This window comes from Sceloporus occidentalis, unplaced genomic scaffold (genome assembly GCF_023333645.1).
Source record: "Sceloporus occidentalis isolate IW3139 unplaced genomic scaffold, rSceOcc1.0.p SCAF_40, whole genome shotgun sequence".
Taxonomy (NCBI): Eukaryota; Metazoa; Chordata; class Lepidosauria; order Squamata; family Phrynosomatidae; genus Sceloporus; species Sceloporus occidentalis.
Window position 1 is genome coordinate 7623862 of NW_028317020.1, and position 22582 is coordinate 7646443.

At 41.4% G+C, this 22582-nt stretch overlaps 2 protein-coding genes across 2 annotated transcripts in view; one reads left to right on the forward strand and one right to left on the reverse strand.

Moving 5' to 3' along the window:
- The window catches only part of MMP11 (matrix metallopeptidase 11), a 32093-nt gene extending 16197 nt beyond the window's left edge, over positions 1 to 15896 (reverse strand). Inside the window, exons 1-2 of the mRNA XM_089489492.1 lie at positions 15099 to 15896; positions 14559 to 14771 (exon numbers count right to left, since the gene is read on the reverse strand). Coding sequence (XP_089345618.1) covers positions 14559 to 14771; positions 15099 to 15896 — 1011 coding nt within the window. The remainder of the gene's footprint in view (positions 1 to 14558; positions 14772 to 15098) is intronic.
- A 1931-nt stretch (positions 15897 to 17827) lies between these two features.
- CHCHD10 (coiled-coil-helix-coiled-coil-helix domain containing 10) lies at positions 17828 to 20406 on the forward strand. The gene is made up of 4 exons (XM_089489624.1): positions 17828 to 17877; positions 18670 to 18883; positions 19804 to 19963; positions 20387 to 20406. Exons 1-4 carry the CDS (start codon positions 17828 to 17830, stop codon positions 20404 to 20406), a joined length of 444 nt encoding a protein of 147 aa, XP_089345750.1.
- Positions 20407 to 22582: the final 2176 nt, after the last annotated feature.

Below are 22582 nucleotides of genomic sequence, written 5' to 3' on the forward strand. Positions count from 1 at the left end.
ATAACAGATAAAATCAATTGTACAACTGAAAGCTTGTTCAGTGTATCAAAGTACCCATATTTCCACCTGCCAAAAACCCGATGAAGATCTGTATCTAAGCAGTTCAGTTGTAATGGCCCTTTATTCCTTATCTATTGGCAGTGCAATTTCATCCATTATTAACGTGAACTGAAGAACATATCATTGTTCCAAGCACGGTGCAAGAAGGGCTCATAACCTACTAAAAAACAAGACTGTCCTGCATAAAACCAAAGTCACCACGCGCACCCCTAACCGGTTTATTCAAATAAATTAGAGTTTCCTGGACGGTTGTACTTTCAACCCAGCAACTTCAGTACTGCACTATACATCCTGCAGAGTTCATTTTGTGAGGTGACCACATCTCCCCTTCATCAAATATGTAGGGCTTAGCCTTTCTTGTAAATGTTTACTGAGCTGGCCCTTCATAATGCCTAGTGAAGTTGGTAAGTAGAAACTAGAACTTGCACAGATCTGGGGACAGCATGGTTGGAACTTTTCTTGAAAAGTTTAAAGGGCTCTCTAAAAGCTTCTTTGACAGCTACACGGAGCAGTTTACACAGTTCATGCACTGCACTGTACCCATTAGGTCTATGCAGACCTAATATACTGGAGAGGTTTCATCTGAGCTGGGCCCTGCTTCCCATGTTGACATGTGCTACCAAACAGATCGCTCAGCCATTCCAGAATGCTTTTCTTCCTCGTGTACTCTGGTGTCCCTCTTTATTATTTAAGTGGGAAATGTTTGGTGTGTATGTATGCTTCACATCTCTCCACAACAACAAAACAATGCTCGGTAAAATGTGTATAAATTAGGTTGCTCAGAAATAGAACAAAACAAAAACAATACTGGCCTTGTTTGAAATGGGTTATCCAAATATTTATATAATTAAAAATAACTCATGTCACCTAGCAAAAAGTGTGCGACTGGTGTTTACAGAATGAGGGGAACATCTGAGAAGCAGCATGGGGAGGCATTATAATCACACTTTGAGTATATTATAGCTCTATGGCCAGACTTGAACTCATTATTGCCATTGACAGTATCTGCTATTTAGTGATGTGTGTTCTACAGTTTATTATGCTATTCATCCAGTTTCCTAATAGTTGTAAGATTGTAAGCTCGTTTGAGCATTACCTGTTGTGTCTGTAAGTCCATTTGTTATGTTTTATACTACTTGTTATGCCCTGTCTACCCATTGTACAGCGCTACGGAATTTGATGGCGCTATATAAAACAATAAATAATAATAATAATTCTTGCATTTTTGTATATTTACCGAAATTCCAGTGCAGTAAACAAAGTTTAAAAAAAAGAAATTAAGGATAACATATAAAAAATAGAAAACAAGCCCAGTGATATTGAGCAACAATCTATTCTCTGTGTGATACAACTTTGCAGGAGTTTATATCGTTATGTCAGTAAACCTCTTTGCAAGCACCCACACACATAGCCTGCAATTTGTTGCTAAAACTATGGGGTTTATACACTAAGGAAATAGTTCACCTTGCCAGATTCACAATGTATTATGAAGGGCTAACCCTAATTCTGTTTCTTTAAGGGAATGTTTAGCTCACAAGATTGGTCCCATTCTCTCAGAGGGGAGCTTGTCAATGAACAGCCTGTCATACTATGCCATTCTTATGGTCCTTAAAGGGACATTCTGGCAATATGCACTTTAACACACTTTCCATGGTATTCCCCTTGCAAATGCATGGGGGTATTCTGCAGAATCACCCTTATTATTTGCCATTTTTCCTTGGCTTGAAGGGGATGTGTTCAGCTCCAGCATTGGGTCCTCAGTGGCATAACTACAGGGGTCGGAACTGCAACATAGTGACCACTCGTTCCTGTCTCCTCGTACTGGTTCAAAATTGTTCAGAAAGAGCTCGGTCCTGGTTGGAAGGGCCCTTTCTAAACAATGTTGAACCGCCACGGTGAGACAAAAGCGTAACAGGGTCATGTTACGTCACATGACTCTGCGGTGAAACCGAGTCTGCTCATACAGTGCGGAACCAAAGCTGCAGGAGAGTTAAGAAGGTGCAGGCAGGAGGGAGGGGGTATGTATGTTTTGTATGTATGTGATCATGGATGCCTATCTATATGTAAATCTGAGCATGATTGTCTATGTATATGTAAATGTGAACATGAATGTCTATGTATTTGTAAATCCGAGCATGAATGTCAGTAAAAGTGCATTTGAGGGTGGATGTTTATGTAAAAGTGTATGTGAGCATGAATGTGTATGTAGAAGTGTGTGTTAACATGAAACTGTACATGGAAGCATTTGTATGTATGAGTATGAGTGTGTGTTTGTGCATGTGTTGTGTTTGTGTGTGAGCATAAATGTGTGTGTACATATATATATATATATATATATATACACACACACACACATATATATATAAATATATATATATACACACACACAAGTGGTGTGAAATGGAGTGTTTGTGTTAGAATTAGTCTGTACATGTGTGTAAACTTATATAAGTATTTTTAAGTGTGTGTGCCACAGTGAATGTTGAAAGGGGCAAAGAAGGCACAGACAGGCTCCTTGAGGGCAACGATGGCGCAGTCCAGCTGTTAGGGAGACAAAGATAGCACAGGCAGAGTGTTTGGATGTTACAATGGCACTGATAAGCAGGCAAAGGTGGTACTCACAAGCTGTTTGGGGGAAAAGGTGGCTTGTTTGGTGAAGTTGGGGGCCCCGGGGCTCTATGTCGTGGTTAACCCTCCACTATTTAGCTTGAGGCAGATGTTTTCTCCTTGAGCATGTGTTTGGTCAGTGTTCTTGGTGGGGTCTAATGAGACCTCCCCATGTGCAATGAACACTCTCATTGATTTCAATGGCAGCACATTTTCCAGAAAACAGATGAGGTATTCCACTAAAGCCCTGAATCTGCATCCTTTGCATTTTTTTCTTTTTGTTAACTTTGATTATTGCATACATGCTTACAAAATACTGTAAAACACATTTCAGGAGGCTGCTTGGGACAGTTCATCCACAGGACAGCACTACTGCATTCCGGTTAAGATTCTCTATAGCTTGCCCTCCTGCTGGGTACAATATTTGAACTACCATTATTGCCCCTTTACACGTAATTCACAGCAAGAGTAGTATGGCTTGAGGATAGGTAGTGTAAATAAAGCCCACGGTTTTAACCCTTTTAGTTCAAAAGGACTGAACGGCACATTGCTGCTCTGGCGCTAATAGTGTTTATTAAATAAAAGAACTGATTCAAATATATTTGCCTACATGAAAAAGCTCTTCTGTAGTGTGATCCACAGCCCATGCTCACCCACAAATGGGCTTTCCTGGGGATGTGCCCAGTTTTGTTATTTGTGGTGTTTGTCTCCCACCCTCCCCCTCTTGTTGCCTTGGGCTATTCTCTATACTAGAGAAGTCTGAACACGCTGCTGACAGAATGGTGATTCTGTGATTTCTCACAAAGGAGCCAAACGCGGGGAAGTGCCGCTGGCACCATATTTCATGCCAAAGCAGTTAAATGGACATACACACAGCGCATTTTATACTTCATAGATTTTTTTTTACTTGACTCATTTATTGTTATACACTTCGTCACTTCTCTGTAAATGGTACTACGAGAAATGTAAATGCATGTGCGGTGAAGTATGGTACAGTATTTTAAACAAAGGACAATGAATAATTACACTTATAAGCAATTATAAGACTATTGTATTTACATTATTATTCTTTATTTAATGTCATCATGTTCCACCACTGTACAATTGGCATAATTGCATAAGATGGCAAAGGAAATGAGGGCAGTAGAAGAGGATGATCGTGGGAAGAGTTGTGGCAAAAGAGTTGTGGTTTCAACCTCCTCACTGGCAAATCTCTCCCATGAGAAGGGCTGAGCTGGCTCTGTATAATTAACTATAACTTATAGAGGATCAACCAAGCTCTTCTTGCAGCAGAAGCTCACTGGGATAGGCTCATCATAATGTATGATGGAGTCATAATCACGCTTTCCTGTCAACTCTCCCTTTTATAAATAGATCCATCAATGTACACTTAAAACAAGAATGTTGTCCTTTGTTATGGATGAAGATGGGCAAGTGAGTGCCAGTTTGCCAAGAAGGGTTACATTAAGTCTTGCAGAAGACCGAAGTGAAGGACATAATGATGTACATCAGGTAACAAAGATCGGTAAAAGGAACCTTAGAGTACAGGCAGATTTTGAAAAAAGGGGTTACAAATAAACTGTGAAGCTCTACTACCAAGAGTTTGTGACCAGCAGCCGTCCGGCATTAAAGGTAGGGTGCATAAATGAGCCAATAAAATGGGTGCATGCAGAGAAAATAAAACAAATGAAAACAAATTCAACACGACAGGCATCTGGGAAAGATAAAAAGGGGGAACCAAAAATGTAATCTGGAAGCAAAAAAGTAAAACACAAGAATATTTATTCTGGGTCCAAAAATAGGAGGAGAGTGTAAAAAAGTGTGAAATAAACATAATAGTATTTGACATGCAAAGCACTAATGGAAAGTATAGCATAGAGGTTATGGGAGACAAGCTAAATCTGATTATCTTTTTGTAGATATGTATGTCCTGGACAATCCAAACCCCTACATTTCACTTTATTAGTTGCTATGTACAGGCAGTGAGACTGAAAGGCTGTCTCCATTCCATAAATCGAAAAACACCCTACCCCCACATAGCACAGAAATCTGAGCGAATACCCATGAGATCAGCTTGGAGCCCTTAGCTCTCTGAAGGTGTCCCAGCACCTCACCTTTCCCAGGGAGGGAGCTGTCTAGACAGTATTATGCTGAGAGCACTTGAGACCCACCTTAACCATTTCACAGCAATAATGTCCTGAAATACAATGCTGCAATAGCACATAAAGGGCCAATAAATGAACAGCCAAAACACAATACTAGTACACTTAGACTTAAGTTAGTGCATAGGCAGAACAAGAATTGTGCATTTTAATAAATGTCCACAGTTGAATGGGATTTAACTTTATTGGGATCTAAAAAAATAAATGAAAACACAGATCTGTAAGAATATTACCCATCTAAATCTAGCAATCATCAAGAATGCTTCATAGCTGCATTTCCCTTTGTTTGCATGTGTGCCTGTTTTAACCCTATATGCTCCTATTTGTTGAACAATGCTCTGTGTTCTTGCATTCACTACTGAACAGTATGTGCCAGAGCGCGGTTTACTTAACGCATTGACTGGGAATCCTGCTGCTGGGCATCCCATTGTTACAATATTTTGTCTGTGTGATCAGGCAACACTATTCTGCAAAATCTCTCATTGGCTATCCTGACATTAGTCACTTTTCGGTTTTCCTTTGTCTGTCTTGGATGATTTAATTATACACTTTTTATATATTTAGCCATTTTATTTTGTTGTGTCACTTTGCCCTTGGTATCAATAAAACCTTCAACACCAGGTTAGACCGCAACACATGCAGTGCCATGCATTACCTTATTATCATAGCTCCTATTTCTCCTTCTTTAGGATGAACACTCTCCCGTTGGGTCACAAATCCCTCTGTCCTCCCCCCGATATCTATCTTCCTTAAAAGCTCAGAATGCCTGGTATTCAACAACCCTAAAAGACAAAAGAAGAAAATTGACAATGAATTATACCAACAATAACAGAGTTACAATATATCCATGATCAGACTCAGGGAAAGTTAGGAAAGTATGCATAACAAATCTGTTATATTCAGAATATGTTTGGGTTGTATATGTACCAATTGGGCATAAAAAGCCTAGAAAATGTAGGTTCTGGTGAATAGATCGCTTGTGATCTATGTATGCAGGAGGGGAAGCCAACCAATAGCTCTTAAACCATTGCTACAAAAAGCCATGGACACACTCCTGGACACGCATATCCCTGGTATACTGTTTGTCAGTCAGGTAGTAGTTAATAATGTGAATGAACAGAAATAAATAATCTACACTTTGCACATAGCGCAATTCAACAAAGGGGTGACTTTTTAAAATGGGAATTTTTCAAGGATCCCCTCTACCTGGGAAGATAGAGAGGTGGGACTAAATTGGTGATACATTACACTACATTTATTTATATAGGGATAGCAGATTCTGTAGCGTTGTTATAATCAGTGGAATAATTTCAAATCACACACAATAACATACCGGTACAAAAGGAGAAGTCCAGATATGGTCTGGATGATCTGTGTAGGTTGTTGGTCCTTCAGATGGCTTGATAAAAAAGGTGGGTTTTCCGAGAGCTTTTGAAAGCCGTGTACAAGGCAGAAAGTCGGACGGAATGGGGAAGAGAAGTCCACCGAAGGGGTAGAGCATGCGTGAAATCCTGAATGAACGAGTGAGAAGAGGTTATGACAGTAGAAGAGAGACGCAAGTCATGAGAAGAATAAAGAGAGTGGTTAGGGGTGTATTTGGATAAAAGAGTAGATATTTATGGGGTGCATAGTTGTTAAGGGCTCTGTAGGTCAGATGTTTGAATTTAATTCTGAAGGGTACAGGGAGTCAATGGAGCGACTGGCACAGTGGAGAGGCAGATAAGGTACAATGACAGAGAAAGATTAATATAGCTGCAGTGTTGAGGATGGATTGGAGCGGTGAAAGGCGGGAAAGGAGGAGACCAGATAGTAGGGAGTTGCAATAATCCAGACGGGATATCACTAGGGAGTGGATTAAAATTTTGGTTGTTTCTTGTGTGAGGAAGGTGTGAATTCAGGAGATGTTTTTCAAGGGAAGGCAGCAGGATTTGGTAAGGGACTGGATAAGGGGTGAAGGAGAGAGCAAAGTCAAATGTGACACCAAGGCCGCAGACTTGTTAAGTCAGTTGGATAGTGTCAATGGTATGATATAGTTTGTGGGAAAAGGAAAAAGCAGAATGGTGAGATTACTTTAACATCATTCATGGAGATGAAAAAGGGGTGGCAAAGAAGGTAATCCACTCTGAATCTTATAGCCTTCGTATGTGTCCTAGGAGTCTGGTTGACATAATCAACGTTAGATTTTATCGTAAAACCCTTACATTATGGAGTAATAAAAAAAGGCACACACACATTTGTTCCATATTTTTTTTTTATTAATTCAATTTCATGGACCCACAATATATATATTTTTCCCATTAGGTTGCTAAAACCAACAAAGGTTCCACCGCAGATAAACTGCAGAAAAGAGAAGTTTAAATGTTAATTACTGCTGCGGCTCTTTTTAAGAATCAGAGAAGTTACACCTAGATCACATAGCTGATCTCAGAAGCAGTTAGCTCTGGATGCAGGAGAGCAGCCCAGTTGGTATAGCACAGAGTTTGTACCCAAGGTGACTTATCACAGTACTCATGTCCTGGCTAAAAAAAATGTTATTCTATCTACTTCTAGCCTGAGGGTGAAAAGGTGGGAGAGTGGTGGTTTAAGAAATAAGAGGAGGGATAACTCCTCCAGCTCAGTTATCACAGATTTGACTAATAACATGCCCTGGCTTCTGCAAAGTCAGCGAAAAATCTACAGGATTCAGAAAATGAGAGGGGATTAGTATAGCGTAAGATAACATAACACACATGTTGAAGACAGCTTTCACTACTGCTCTATACACTTTTAGCACTTTCTTCTTAGCATTTTCCTTGTAATACGGCTCTTTGCACCATTCCCAAAATACTTATGAATGTCTTCTTTCTCTCCATATTTCCCAGACTGTTACTTGTATTGCATCACATATTTCGGGGACAACAGCTGGACTTGCATATTTCAGTGCATCTTGATTCCTGTATTTCAGGACTTCTACTGTATCATACAATATATGTAAGTATACAAAGTTTGAAAAGTGGCCTTACTATAGCAATATGTAATGTTTCTGTTGAATAGACCATTCTATTGGCCTGCTAATGTGAGAAGACCCTCTTTTTAAACTTTGCACAATAATCACTTATTCCACCTCAGTGCTCTCCCTCTTGCTAGTCCATACATGTTTGTATTTGTTAGCCTGATATTTATCACAATACCCGGGAATTTGCCAGAGCTGGCCCTTCAGACCTCTCCTTCCCTTGTTCATTATAGGTTGGAAGAAGGGAGCAAGTAGACTTGTAAGGGGCTGGGCATGAGTAGACAATAGATGTTACACTCACCCCACAATTAATAAACACACTGACCTAGGCGCTTGGTAATCAGCTCCGATTACTGGACCCACAGAAGCTGTCCCTTAGGCTGCGTTAAAAACCGACATATTCAGGTGGAGGTCTGTGCCCCTGCATTGACACATATGTTTCCTAAAGCTTACTTCTTCACATCCTGGGTGCCACTACTGTTGGAGAACAAGAGGATATGACATTATTTTATGGTGTCCAACAGCAAGCATTATGCAGACAACAGAAAAAGTGTTAATGCAGAGGTCTGGCTGCCCAGGTACAGCTGGGGAGTCTACTGAAAAAGCTTGCTCCAGGTCTATTTATGTTTAAAGACGACCCAGCTCAGTCATGTCTGAGTTTATTGGAACACCACTGGTTAGTGTACACATAATTTTGGCATGTTGTCATACTTGGCCAGACTTGCCCCAGCAGACCGAATGTTGCTATCCCTTGCATGATTATTTTTATTGATTCTTATGTTGCTATCATATTCCGCATTGTAGGAAGTGCATAATTGGGGGAATTGAAAGCGCAAGCTGCCCAAGCGGCGCGCTAATTGTCCATTGCTGGACATTAGTTATATAATAGGGGTCACTAAAAGGTCAGGAAAGTTAAGGCATAAAGTTTTGGCGGGCTAGGTTAGCTATATCTAATTCTAGGTTGCTGGGCAGGCAGTTTATTTAGCGCAGCTGATTGGTTAATAAGCTGTGCTGCAGCACGAGGTTTGAGTGGGCATTCTGTGCGGCGGGAAAAATAAGCGCAGCTGATTGGTGCAGTCAGCTGTGTTCACAGCGTGGGGCAACTCTAAAATAAATAAATAGCTGCGCGCAGGGAGATTAAATTCACCTCAAGAGAAATCTGCAAGGAGCTGTTGCTGAGCAAGCGTCCCCCCCACCTTTTGTGTTTAAATGTAATGTATGTGTTATGTTATATTGTCATAGTTTTATACCCCGAATTCAAACACCCCCGACAGCGTCCTAGTGCTAAGATTGTCTATCTTTATATATATTTTATTTCACTATTTTTTTTAGTACAGGCTGCAAGTCTACCTGTTCAGCACAAACCTACAGTAGCTTTTCCGCTTAATCTGCAAAACACTACTCTGCCACATTGCTACCCCGAAAATGACCACACACTGCAGTCATTCATCTTACTTCACATGCAGTACAATACTACAATCTTAGCAGCGGAAGTGTTATCTTCAAAAGTAGACAATTAACAGATTATGCGCATGTTCATAAAGTACATAGTTCTGGAAGATGAAGTGTACACAGATCTTTGCACTTAGATGTGGTTTTCAGACATTCGGGCTCTCTGAGGTCACTAGGAGAGGCAGAAAAAGCCCAAGGATACATGTATGTATAACTCTCTCAATAACATATATAATGAGTATGAGGGTCTTTTACGTGGGGCAGTCTTTGAACCTGCAGATGTTCTGGCAGGAGCTGGGAGGTCTCTGTGATGAAACAGTTTGGTATGTTGTGGTAAAGCCAATATAAATACATACATGTACATATATTTATGTCTGCACTGTTAGGGAGAAACACCACAGAATCTGAACTGTGAGGCTAATGGGCATAAAGTTACCTCTGGGTAAACCAAAGGACACCGAAGATCACCCACAACGTAATGTAGAATGTCAACTGTGTATTAATAATGGCAATGTTTATGTAAATTACAATGTATATTTATAAATGCGGATCTGTCATACATTTTCTATGGGACTGTCTTATCTTATGGGGCTGTCTAGAAGTGGCCAACAGCTTTGAGATGGAGAGCGATGGTATAGCATGGCAACCTGGGAAAGAGCAGTTTAAACAATGAATAAATCAATGTTTTTTGCCAGAAAAGTATGTTTTTCATGAATATAATAATTAGACTTGGGCGCTGCCCAACTATTCATGTTCATCATTGGTTGATGGCAGGCGAGCCCCCTGCTGGCGACCAATAGAGTCACTCATACAGACTTTTAAAATCCTAGTGCCGCAACTTGGCCGCTCCAATAGAGTCACTTGTACGGACCTTTAACTCTTGTAGCGGGGTCTCCTCTAGCCAAGTTACGCCGTCAAGAGTTAAAGGGCCGTGCGAGCAACTCTACTGGGGCATCAACCGTAAGGTAGGCTAGATGGGGAAGGGACCAGGGAGATTAGTAAACGAAGACGAACACAAAGATTCTTCATGTTGTCTTCGTCAACGTTTTGCTGCCGCCATGTTCGTTTGTTCTGTATTCGGGCTGAACAACAAAAACGCACCCTTCCTGTTCGTTTCCATGTTTGCTGTAAAAACGAATACACAAGTCTAGTAATACTAGTGGTTGAGTTACCAGTTTTCTATGTATGTAAATGTTTTAAAACATAACAGATCATTTTTGAAGAAATTCTATAACTTAAATAGCCATTTTGCTTGTAGAAATACATATATACTGTATATTCACTATGCTCTGCTGCCCCCTCTTGTCACAGATTGTAACAGCCTGGGAAAAAGTATCTTAATGTGAATAACAGAGTTTTAGCCATCACATTCTTTGTTTTTCTGAGAACAAAAAGAAAACTACCAGTGTAGTATCGGCCCCATTGTAATAAAGGAGCCATACCATGGTGAGGATAGTAGGATGCAGGTGTGGCCAGTCTGCCATAGATGTGCAGACCTTCATTCTCTGTTACAAAAAACCCCCCTTCATATTGCCCAATATAAACAATTATGTTTAATTTTCTTGTGTAATTATTTCTGCTGAAGGCATTCAAGGGAAGAACGCTTGGAGAGGTTATATCAGGGGAGACTAAAATTAACCTTCTTTTGCGAAGTGAGGGGGGCAAAAGTGAAACATGAACTCATGATGGAATTAGAGAAATGTATCTAACCCGATTCATAATATACAAAAAATAACATTCTAACATAACTCTAATGGAGGCTCTGGGTAGGGCTGGCATGGATCATTTGCCTCCCATGCTGGTCTGATTTAAATATTTTGTGCTATAACTCGCAGGCGGTTCCGGTGATGTCATGGTACACACCGCTGTTTTAGGGGGAAATTGGCGGGGAGTGGGGTGTGTCAGAACGCCGCTCTTGCAACCTGTAGTTTTCCAGTGGCGACCCGTAGAGCTGGAGAAGCACCGCTTCTATCGGAGTCTCCATCATATTCTGCAGTGATGTACAATGGGCAACAGGATATCACAAATAGTTTGTTGCATCACAATTTAGAGGCAAAAGAAAAGTATTTGAGATGGACAACCAGCACAGCTGTCACGATCCGTAAGTGAGCTGGTAAGCGAAAGGTTCCTAATCGCAAAAACACCAATCCACACAGGACAAAATCCAGACGAGGTACAATAGGGCATAAGCAGAGGCAGCGTCAAAAACAAGCAAGGGTCAAAGGCAGGCAGCAAAATAGATAATGGTCGGTAAGCGAGAATAGGAACTGGTACACGAAGGGTCAAAACACAGAGCACGCTTCAGTATAGGAAATAAACTTCAACTGATACTTCAGCAAAGGATACTGGGACTGAAGCGTCTAAATACGTTCAAATTTGGCGCCAAAATGACGTCAGTATTTGAAACGTGTTGCTATGGCAACGGTGGAGCGTGTCCTACGTTTAACTTGATTCTGCCGGCAGCTAGAGGGAGACGCGTCTCCCTGGCAACGGAGCGAGCGCCCCCTCCCTCCTGTTAACCTCCGGCTGCAGCTGCGTGGGAGTGTAGCTGGAGAGGCCCTGCTTGCTGCTGTGTCAGTAAGCCGGGAAGGAACGGAGACTTCAGCATGGGAACGATGGCGGGGGTAAGTACTTGATTTATGACAGTACCCCCTCCCGAACGGTAACCTCCGGGAACCGATAGGACCAGGTTTAGAGGGGTAACTCCTGTGAAATCGACGAACCAAGGCAGGTGAGTGAACTAAAGAGGCCGGTTCCCAGGAACGGTCAGCAGGTCCGTAACCCTCCCAATCCACCAAATAATACAAACGGCCTCCCCTAAGACGGGAATCCAAAATGTCTTGAACGATATATTCAGGATAACCTTCAACAATGATAGGAGGAGGAGGTAAGGAAGACCGTGTGGCCAGTCTATTGGTAGTAACTGGTTTAAGCAGAGAGGCGTGGAAAACCGGATGGATTTTGACAGATGGCGGTAACGCAAGTCGATAAGTGACTGGGTTAATACGGTGAGTGATGGTATATGGACCAATAAATCGGGGTCCCAACTTTAAAGAGGGTATGGCTAGTTTCATATTTCGAGTAGACAACCATACTTTATCCCCGGGTTGATAGTCAGGGCCATTACGTCTATGTTTATCCGCTTGACCCTTATATCGTTGTTGAGCAATTGTCAGATTTTGTTTTGCCATGCGTAATGCTTTATGTATTATTCGTAGTCTTTTCGCCGCTTCGGGCACCATCACTGGGGTTATGGATATAGGCAAGTCAGGAGGATGGTAACCGTATAGCAGAAAGAACGGGGTTTCTTGTGTTGATGAGTTCTTAATATTATTGTGTGCAAATTCTGCCATAGGCAGCAAAGATGACCAGTCCGATTGGAGGTAAGATGTGAAACAACGAATATATTGTTCTAGACTTTGATTTATTCGCTCCGTCTGACCATTAGTTTGAGGGTGATAACCAGAAGATAGGGCTGGTTCAATCTTCAACCCTTTACAAAAAGACCTCCAGAATTTTGAAGTGAACTGAGAACCCCGGTCAGTCAGAATTTGAAGAGGAACTCCATGTAAGCGAACAATTTCTTTTATGAACATGTCGGCTGTCTCAGTTGCTGATGGGAGGTGTTTCAGTGGTATGAAATGTGCCATCTTGGTCAGTCTGTCTACAACAACCATGATGGTATTATATTCGTTAGATAAGGGTAATTCCACTATAAAGTCCATTGATACGGAGGACCATGGCGATTGGGGAGTGGGAATAATTTGTAACAATCCCGGAGGGCATTGGTGTGAGGTCTTGTTCCTTGCGCAAACTTGGCATGAATTCACATAGTCTTTTGCATTCATTGCCATGTTAGGCCACCAGAAACGACGGCGAAGCAAACTGAGCGTTCCTGAGATCCCTGGATGTCCTGCCAACGGAGCGTCATGGCAGATGCGGAGAGCGTCGGTCACAAAAGGTGGAGGTATTATCAATTTATTTTGATGATAAAAGAGTCCTCCTCTCCTCTGCAACGGCTGGACTGTAGGACGATGAACTCTGAATTTGAAGTAGTCCCTCAGGGAGCTAATAAAATCTTTCTTGGTGACCAAAAAATGTCTCGGGGGAATTATTGGTTGGGTGGTGTTGGGGTCATCCTGTTCATTGACATATTGGCGAGATAAAGCGTCAGCCTTGCCATTTTTACTTCCTGGTCTGTAAGTTATGTGAAAATTAAATCTTGTAAAAAAGAGAGACCAGCGCGCCTGACGAGGTCGTAGTCTCTTGGCTCGTTGAAGATACTCCAAATTGCGGTGGTCGGTAAAGATAACAAACGGATGTCGAGACCCCTCGAGATGATGTCTCCATTCCTCTAGTGCACACTTTATTGATAGCAATTCACGATCGCTTATGTCATAATTCTTTTCAGCCGGTGAGAGTTTGCGAGAGAAAAATGCTATAGGGTGAAGTAGATTTTTAGGTCCTTGTCTTTGAGAAAGGATAGCCCCCACCGCTACTGTAGAGGCGTCTACCTCCACAATGAAAGGCAGATCAGCATTGGGATGTACCAGTATAGGAGCAGAGGTAAATCTTTGTTTAAGCATTGCGAAAGCCTCCTCGGCCTTTGTGCTCCATAAAAACTTGGTAGTTTTGCATGTGAGGGTTGTGAGAGGAAGGACGACTCTGGAAAAATTATGAATGAAACGCCTATAGAAATTAGCAAATCCAAGGAATCGTTGCACATCTTTACGTGATTGAGGCTGTGGCCACTGTTCAATGGCCTTAACTTTAGTTTTGTCCATTTCGATGCCTTTGGATGAAATGTGAAATCCCAAGAAGTCTATATTATTAGTTTCAAACTTGCATTTTTCTATTTTGGCGAACAAACGGTGGGCACGAAGACGTGAAAGAACCTGGTGGACATGGCTGCGGTGCTCTTGGAGGGTAGTGGAAAAGATCAATATATCATCTAGATAGACGACCATGAACGTATCTAATAAATCCCGGAAAATATCGTTGACAAGGTTTTGAAAGGTAGCTGGAGCATTACATAGACCATAGGGCATTACTAAATATTCGAAGTGTCCATAACGAGTGCGAAATGCAGTCTTCCACTCATGACCGTCTTTGATACGAACAAGGTTATATGCTCCTCGTAGGTCTAGTTTGGTAAATATAGCGGCTTGTTTTAAACGTTCGAATAATTCCGGGATGAGAGGAAGAGGGTAACGATTTTTTATGGTTATAGCGTTTAGTTCTCTGTAGTCCACACAGGGCCGTAAACCCCCATCCTTCTTTCCTACAAAGAATATCCCTGCCCCGGCTGGCGAGGTGGATGGACGAATAAAACCCTTGGCTAGGTGTTCGTCGAGGTAATCTCGTAGTACTTTCAATTCAGATTCCGACAAGGGATATATACGGCCGTAAGGAATTTTAGATCCAGGTATGAGATCTATAGGACAGTCGTATGAACGGTGTGGCGGAAGACAATCAACTCCCTTCTCATCAAACACGTCCTGGAATTCCATATAGCATGAAGGCAAACCCAGGATGGAGGTTCTGGATACAGTAGGGGAAGTTTGAAGAGTAATATGTGCAGTACTGAGACAATGGCGGATGCAGAACGGAGAGGAAAATGTAACTTGTCCTGTAGTCCAATGAATGACGGGATCATGTTGCTTGAGCCAGGGCAGGCCCAAGATTAATGGAAATAGAGGGGAATTGATGACATCAAAGGTTATTTTTTCTGTATGCCTATTCCCTATAGAACAGGTGAGTGGGACAGTCTCTAAATGCACTGGTCCGGAAGACACAGGTGAGCCATCAATGGTCTGGATAAATACCTCATGTTTCTTAGAAGAGGTAGGGATCTTCTGTTTGGCGAGGTATTCTTTATCAATTATATTGCTGCTTGCCCCGGAGTCGATGATGGCTTGGAGATGAAGTTGATGAGACCCCCACTGTAAACGCAGAGGAACAGATAGGTGAGTAGCGGTCTCCAGAAGTATGGACGAAATACAATACGATCTGTTTCTGGACTCACCTCTAGGTGATTTAGGACAGATAGGGCAGGCCGACAGGAGATGGGAATCCGCTCCACAATATAAACATAAATTATTGTCCCTACGTCTGTTCTTTTCTTGAGTGGACAGAGAAGATCTTGCTAGTCCAATCTGCATAGGTTCCACCTCTGATAGAGGTGAGGATGTAGGAGTAGGATCCTGTGAACGAGGCATAGATGTTCTCCATGAGGGAGTCCAGGAACGATGTTTCTCGGCCCTACGTTCTCGCAATCTCCGATCAATAGAAAGAGCCAAAGCCATGAGAGGTTCAAGTGAATCGGGAACTTGGCCATGAGCCAATTCGTCACGCACAGCATCCGAAAGTCCTAAGCGAAATTGGTCAGCGAGGGCATAATCGTTCCATTTAGTATCCGCAGCGAGGCATCGGAACTCTGTAATGTACTCCTCCACTGGACGGCGGCCTTGCGATAGGGTACGGATAGCTGAACATGCCGAGGAGTGGAGGTGTGGGTCATCGTATAATGAGGACAAAGCAGCAATAAAGGAGGTATAATTATGAATAACAGGATCATTTGAAGATAATAAACGATGTGCCCAACTGGCAGGTTCACCCTCCATTAACAAAATTATTGAACGAATCTTCACTGAGTCAGAATTATAAGTACGTGGTTTAACAGAGAATATGAGTTCGCAATTCGTAATAAACGTACGGAAGGTCTTTCGGTCTCCGGAGAATTTGGTAGGTAAAGGAACTTGGGGTTCAAACGACGGTCCTGACTCAGGTGCTGCAACGGGGGGAGCAGGTGGTGGAGAAGGGTTAATAGGAGCAGCAACTTGGTTCTTTAGGTCCGCTACTTCATTATGAAGATTTCCATATTGAGCTTGCATGTCCATCATCATTTGGGCCAGCTTCTCCATCTTTTCGTTCATATCTGAAAGCGTGGCTTGGAGTCCTGCAGGAACCATAGTCATGGCTGAAGTATACTGTCACGATCCGTAAGTGAGCTGGTAAGCGAAAGGTTCCTAATCGCAAAAACACCAATCCACACAGGACAAAATCCAGACGAGGTACAATAGGGCATAAGCAGAGGCAGCGTCAAAAACAAGCAAGGGTCAAAGGCAGGCAGCAAAATAGATAATGGTCGGTAAGCGAGAATAGGAACTGGTACACGAAGGGTCAAAACACAGAGCACGCTTCAGTATAGGAAATAAACTTCAACTGATACTTCAGCAAAGGATACTGGGACTGAAGCGTCTAAATACGTTCAAATTTGGCGCCAAAATGACGTCAGTATTTGAAACGTGTTGCTATGGCAACGGTGGAGCGTGTCCTACGTTTAACTTGATTCTGCCGGCAGCTAGAGGGAGACGCGTCTCCCTGGCAACGGAGCGAGCGCCCCCTCCCTCCTGTTAACCTCCGGCTGCAGCTGCGTGGGAGTGTAGCTGGAGAGGCCCTGCTTGCTGCTGTGTCAGTAAGCCGGGAAGGAACGGAGACTTCAGCATGGGAACGATGGCGGGGGTAAGTACTTGATTTATGACAACAGCTCAGTGCAGGCAATGCTTATAGACATAGGTAGACACTGATTAGTAGGAAGGTATGGTGGGAGAAATGAGAATAGGAAAGGTGAAGCGTTGGTGCTAGTAGTGGGGTTAACCAGCTAGTTAATCACTGAAGAAGTGGCAGCCTCAGTTAGTAAGTCCTTACAGGACTATTTTTGAAGTCTTACTAAAGATCTAATACTGACCAAATGAGAAGTCCCTCAGTCAGATGATTTAGAAAGTTCCCAGGATAGGTACGTGTTATATGCCTCACAATCTACATCTCTCTACCTGTGGCAAACTGGCAATGCCCTGGAGATAAGTATGTTGATGCCACCCACACCCTACCATTCACTAGTCTCAGAGTCAAGGCAAATGTCAAAAACCGATTTACATTCAAACCAAAAACCAGAGGTCTCCTAGTTTAAACTGAAACAAGTGTACTGATATAGTCAGATAATGTACCAAACCGCAGGTTCTAGGAAGCCCAATAGAACAGACATATTTCCAACTATAATGCAATGAAACCATTGAAACTCCTGTTTACATAGTAGAGAACTATGAAGGTCTGAAATGATCGACTTGCAATCTGTCATCAGCATTAAATATACTTTAGAAGCAACACGTTTTATACACAGCCAAGTGAATATTAAGTCCCAGAAGGACTGTTTGCAGTCATAGATTATATTATTGGCAGCAAAACTTCCATAACAGGGTAATCTATAGTCTGAAAGAAAGACACATTAAATAAATGTCCGCAGGGCTGAATAAGACATATTGTGGCAATAAAATCGGTAATGAGATTAGTACAAATTCATAGTTAATAATTAACACTGATACACATTTTGCAGAATGCTTGCCATAAATAGAGTACTTGCAGATTCCGACGTCACTAGAATGCGCCCAGTCGCTTGGAGACTTCTGGAACTAGTGTTCTCGAGTCTCTGTTAAGGGCACAGTTAGTTCATGTGTCAGACTCGTTTTAGTCCCGAATTGAAGAAGACTACAACATGCCGCGTGGAAGCCGCAGCGTTCCTGCCCGAACTGCTCCGAGTCCTAGGTAAGAACCACGTTTCGGCCGGTGCCGCTAATATTAAGACAAGGTCACTGGCATGGATTCCTGGTACAATGTCACGGTCACCATAGAAAGCCATCGGTAAACAGGTTGACACAGGGATTCAGAGATAAACTGTGATGGAGGGGTTAGATTATACCCAATATAAATATATATATATACACACACAAAACGAATCTTGGTGTCAAGTTATCTTGGTGGCTTTCTGTGAAATATAGAAAACTTTTATGTGTGACCTACCAAAGAAACCACAGAGTTAAATACCCAAAAGAAAGTTTAGAAAAGTGGACAGTGTGTGTTGTGAGCACCTGCCGTAGCAGTGCTTTTCAGCTAAAAAGCACAGATTCCTAAATGAGGAGCAAGTTAGATGTCAGGACACCATTCTGATGTCCTCCTCTGAATTTTGGGTCCCAATTAAAAAAAAATCTAATTAAAGAATAACCCTCATAGCTTGTGTAATGCAACATTATCCTGTATACTGCTTCATCAGACTAAGGAGAAATACACATCTGCCCTTGTAGTGACATTGTTTGCCCTTTAGTTGTTATTGTTAATAAATGTACAATGTACAGGATCTAGTATTTTTACACTGGGCATTGCAAGCAGTGTTCTGATTAATAGATTGTAAGCTTGTTTCTTGACATCAAACTGTTATGTTATGCGCTATTTGTTTACACGTTGTACAGGGCTGTGGAATATGATGGTGCTATATAAAACCATAAACAATACTTTTTTTTTCTCAGTGAAATTAAATAACATTTATTTTCTACCTGACAGCCCTGCACCTTCTCATGCTCCTGCCCCTGCACCCCCACCCCCATCTGCTGTGTCTGCTGCCCCTGCCCCATCCCAGGGACCTGGACTTATGGCTCAGATGGCAACTACTGCAGCTGGGGTCGCTGTAGGTTCAGCAGTGGGACATGTTATCGGAGGAGCGCTCACTGGTGCCTTTAGTGGAGGAAGCTCAGAGCCAGCCAAACCAGCTGCACAGGTGAATTACAAAAATCACAAATAATAAAGAACTATACAAATTTTACTACTCCTGCATAATGCACTGCAACCTCCATAAACTTTTTAAATGGCACAAAAACTTGTGCAAATATAAAACCATCTGGATCAAATGTGAAATGAAAGTAAAGTTACTAAATTCATGATATATATATATATATATATATATATATATATATATATATATATATATAGTTTTTCTGGTAACTTTCCTTGTGCTAGATGCCCTATGATGCCTACATTTCCAGAACATACATGAAATACTGTGAACAATAACTGCTTTCAAATTAGCCTATAGACATTTTCTTCCTCGGAGTGCTAATGAAATGCAAACAGTGCTGTAAAACAGATATGAGTCATATGAACAGCTTTACATTGAAATATTATACTTTATAAAAATAGCACAAGTGCCAAATATTTTTCATACTAGACATTGTTCTTTTGCAATCATTTGTTGACATAGATTATACAGTTACATATTTGTTCTTTTTCTTTTGTGTCATTATAAGATGCCTCTTGTCTTGATAGCTTGGAGAGAGAAGACAGAGGGGATGATAGGTACATTTAAATATGTAAAAGGATTTAACAAATCTTTACAAACATTCAAAGCAGGAGGAATGTTAGGATAAAAAGGTCTAAAACTATGGGGTCAAAGGCTTAGATTTATTATAAGGAAGTTTGCTTTACTGAGAAGGTGACAGGCGAGAGGAACATTCTTCCAGCAGAAGTAGTAGAAGTTAATACAGTAACGGAATTTAAACATGCATGGGAGAGGATGGCTTTCCTGAATCTAGGACACGTCCAAGAAACAATAAAACAGGAAAAGGGCAGATCAGAGGTCCAAATCATTCATATCTACAGTCTCGTGCGTCTGTTTTGATTCTTCTTCTGTTTTCTGTACAGGAACCACAAAAGGCCCCAGCTTTCACTTCCCAGCCCCAGTCCCAGTTTGGTCCATGTCACTATGAAATGAAGCAGTTCCTGGACTGTGCTACCACACAGAGTGACCTGACCCTGTGTGAGGGCTTTAGTGAGGCACTTAAGCAGTGCAAATACAACCATGGTAAGTGTGTGTGTGTGTGGGGAGGGGGTAAGGTATTGAAGCATATATTAAAATTGCAAAATATGTGGTTGTAATAAGCAGTGTCTAGGAAGCCAGAATGCTATACTTCATAGAACTCGAGTCGTATATTTCTATTGGAAGGTTTGTGTATTGAAGGGGTAGTTTAAATGTAGAATAGGGTGTGTTGACCAGATCATCGTTGTGGTGCGTGAGAAATACAAGATAGTATGTAAAATGGGTTGGATGGAAGAAGTGTGGGTAGATATAGGGGTGTCTGAGGGTGACGTCTGTAGTACAAGATTAGAGTTTGGAGGAAATACGGTAAGCGTGAGACATAATGGGAGATTACTGGTCAGAAGTATGAATTTTGAGTAGTAACTGAGATTGTAGTTGATCTGACTGATACTACTTTTGTGTCTGCAGGTGTCTCATCCCTCTTGTGACATCGATTAGCATTTGGATACTTTAACTAGGTGCAAGAGTTCATCACTACAGTTTTGTGTTTGTTACAGAACCAGACATGTCACACAGCTTCTTGGTTTGTTCTGAAACAGAGCTTGAAATAAATATGTATTTTAATTAAACACTGTGTCCGTGGTTTATCACTCTGCAGCTAGGTAGCATATAGAAAATCTGGATGTAGTCCATTAGAACGATCGAAGGATTGGTAAAACAAAGGAGAATATCAACCTGTTCATCATCTGTCATTTTAACATTTGGAGATAAATGTAAACATTTACTCGCGTTGCAACTCAAAACTTCTGTTGATAGCATGGTCATTAATTGGTGTCACAGATTTTAGCAGAACTAAGTCTAACTAACAAACTAACTTAGCCAGTAAACATAGTTACACAGGTTTATTCAGTGAATAAAGCTATAAAATGTACAGAATTATAAAAAAAAATGCTTAAAATTGTTTGCTTAAGTGCAGCAATACAAGCTCAATAAATCTTAGTTTGCCGTATAAATTACTAAATGACGTGCGATTTCAGGCACTGATTAAAACAAAACCCCCCACCAAATTTGTCTTGATTAATTTCGTTTAAGTCCTCTGCCTTGTTACCATTCAGCTGATGTGAAGACAAGCAAGAATACCTGATTAGAGTCATTGCAAGTGTGTCAAATGCCAGAATGAATATATCCATACTCCAAAAGGCAATGAAGAATACTATTGTTTTATTATTCTATATTTGTTATGAACAATAATATTTTGTGTTTTGTTTTTTTTAGATGGTTTTGTGATGTTATCTACCTACTGGGTCTGTCTTGGCACTGCTTTTACAATTTCCGACTTGCTGAATGCAGTCATTTCTGTGTCTGAATAGGCACTGTCTGGGTCTTTTGTCCCAATATGAAACCCAGATTTCACGGATTAGAAACCATTCTGAATTTCTACGCCATTATCAAGCCTTACTTGCATGTTTTTATTTGTTGATTTATAAAGCGGCAACATGCCTTACCGTGATGCATAATGAGAATACATAATGAATATTAGTTGCCCTGTATAGGTTATATGTCGGTGATAGGGGTCTTAACAGTTTATTGTGTGTGTGTGTGTGTGTGTGTGTGTGTGTGTGTGTATATATATATTCATTATACACACATTCTTTCTTCAAAAAAATCTTTCACCATCTCTAGTGTCAAGGCATTCATTTTCCACCCATATGCTAGTTTAGAATTGAATACCTTTGTCCTTTTTATAGCGTAATCTAAATAACGAGCTGGATAAAAAATTTGTCATAAACATTACCAATTTGAAAAACGTATGTATATAAATGCCTATATCTCTTTCATAGTAGCCACCTTGAACTAGAAATATAGATGCAATATAGTCTAGGCTTTCATCTCCTGGTCATAAATTTCTTTGTTACATGAGTATGTGGCTTCTCAGGATAACCGACTCTTTTGTTGGGATGATAAGCGACTCTTGCTTGGAGAACTTAAAGGTGTTTCCTTGGCCTGACGGACCTTTTTTTGAGCAGTACTACGCCACTTATCTTTTAGGTGCGGATGGGATAGTTTCTGTAGACGTTCTGCAACAAAAAGACAAACAACTTGATTTGATAACAGCAGTGGAACAACAGGCGTTCAAGAAAGTGTAGTTACTTTAAGGACATATAGTTCCCGAGGTCTTCAACACAAATACAACCCCCATAAGGTTGTTTGGATATGTAAAGCAATAATTTTACATATCTTTTCTTTCTGTCGCTTTATGATCAACCATGCATCAACTGGCACATCACAAACCAAGGAATATCCAATTTCATATGCTACTCAACATATTTAACTAGTGTATAACAAGCAGAGAACTCAGTGTCTCACACATTATTTATGTTTTCCTCTACTCCCTTGCAGGTTCTCAGCAGTAACTCATGGTCTCGGTATATTATATAATATTACTTTTAAAGCTACCTGCCAGTGGACCAACAGGATCCATATGGATAGTGTCCATTCACACATAACATTAAACAGGGCCGGCCTTAGGGGTGTGCGACCTGTGCGGCCGCACAGGGCGCCATGGCAACAGGGGCGCCGTCCGGGACTTAAATTAAAACATTGTGTCAGGCCCCCAGCCCCTCATCATACCCCTTACCGGGGTCTTCGGCTGGACGCCGTGCT

Bases quoted from the DNA above. Each gene is read 5' to 3' on its own strand.
- CHCHD10 (XM_089489624.1), top strand. From the start codon at position 17,828: ATGCCGCGTGGAAGCCGCAGCGTTCCTGCCCGAACTGCTCCGAGTCCT. The intron at 17,878-18,669 runs GTAAGAACCACG...TCTACCTGACAG, and splicing joins CGAACTGCTCCGAGTCCTAG to CCCTGCACCTTCTCATGCTC. The intron at 19,964-20,386 runs GTAAGTGTGTGT...TTGTGTCTGCAG, and splicing joins GCAGTGCAAATACAACCATG to GTGTCTCATCCCTCTTGTGA.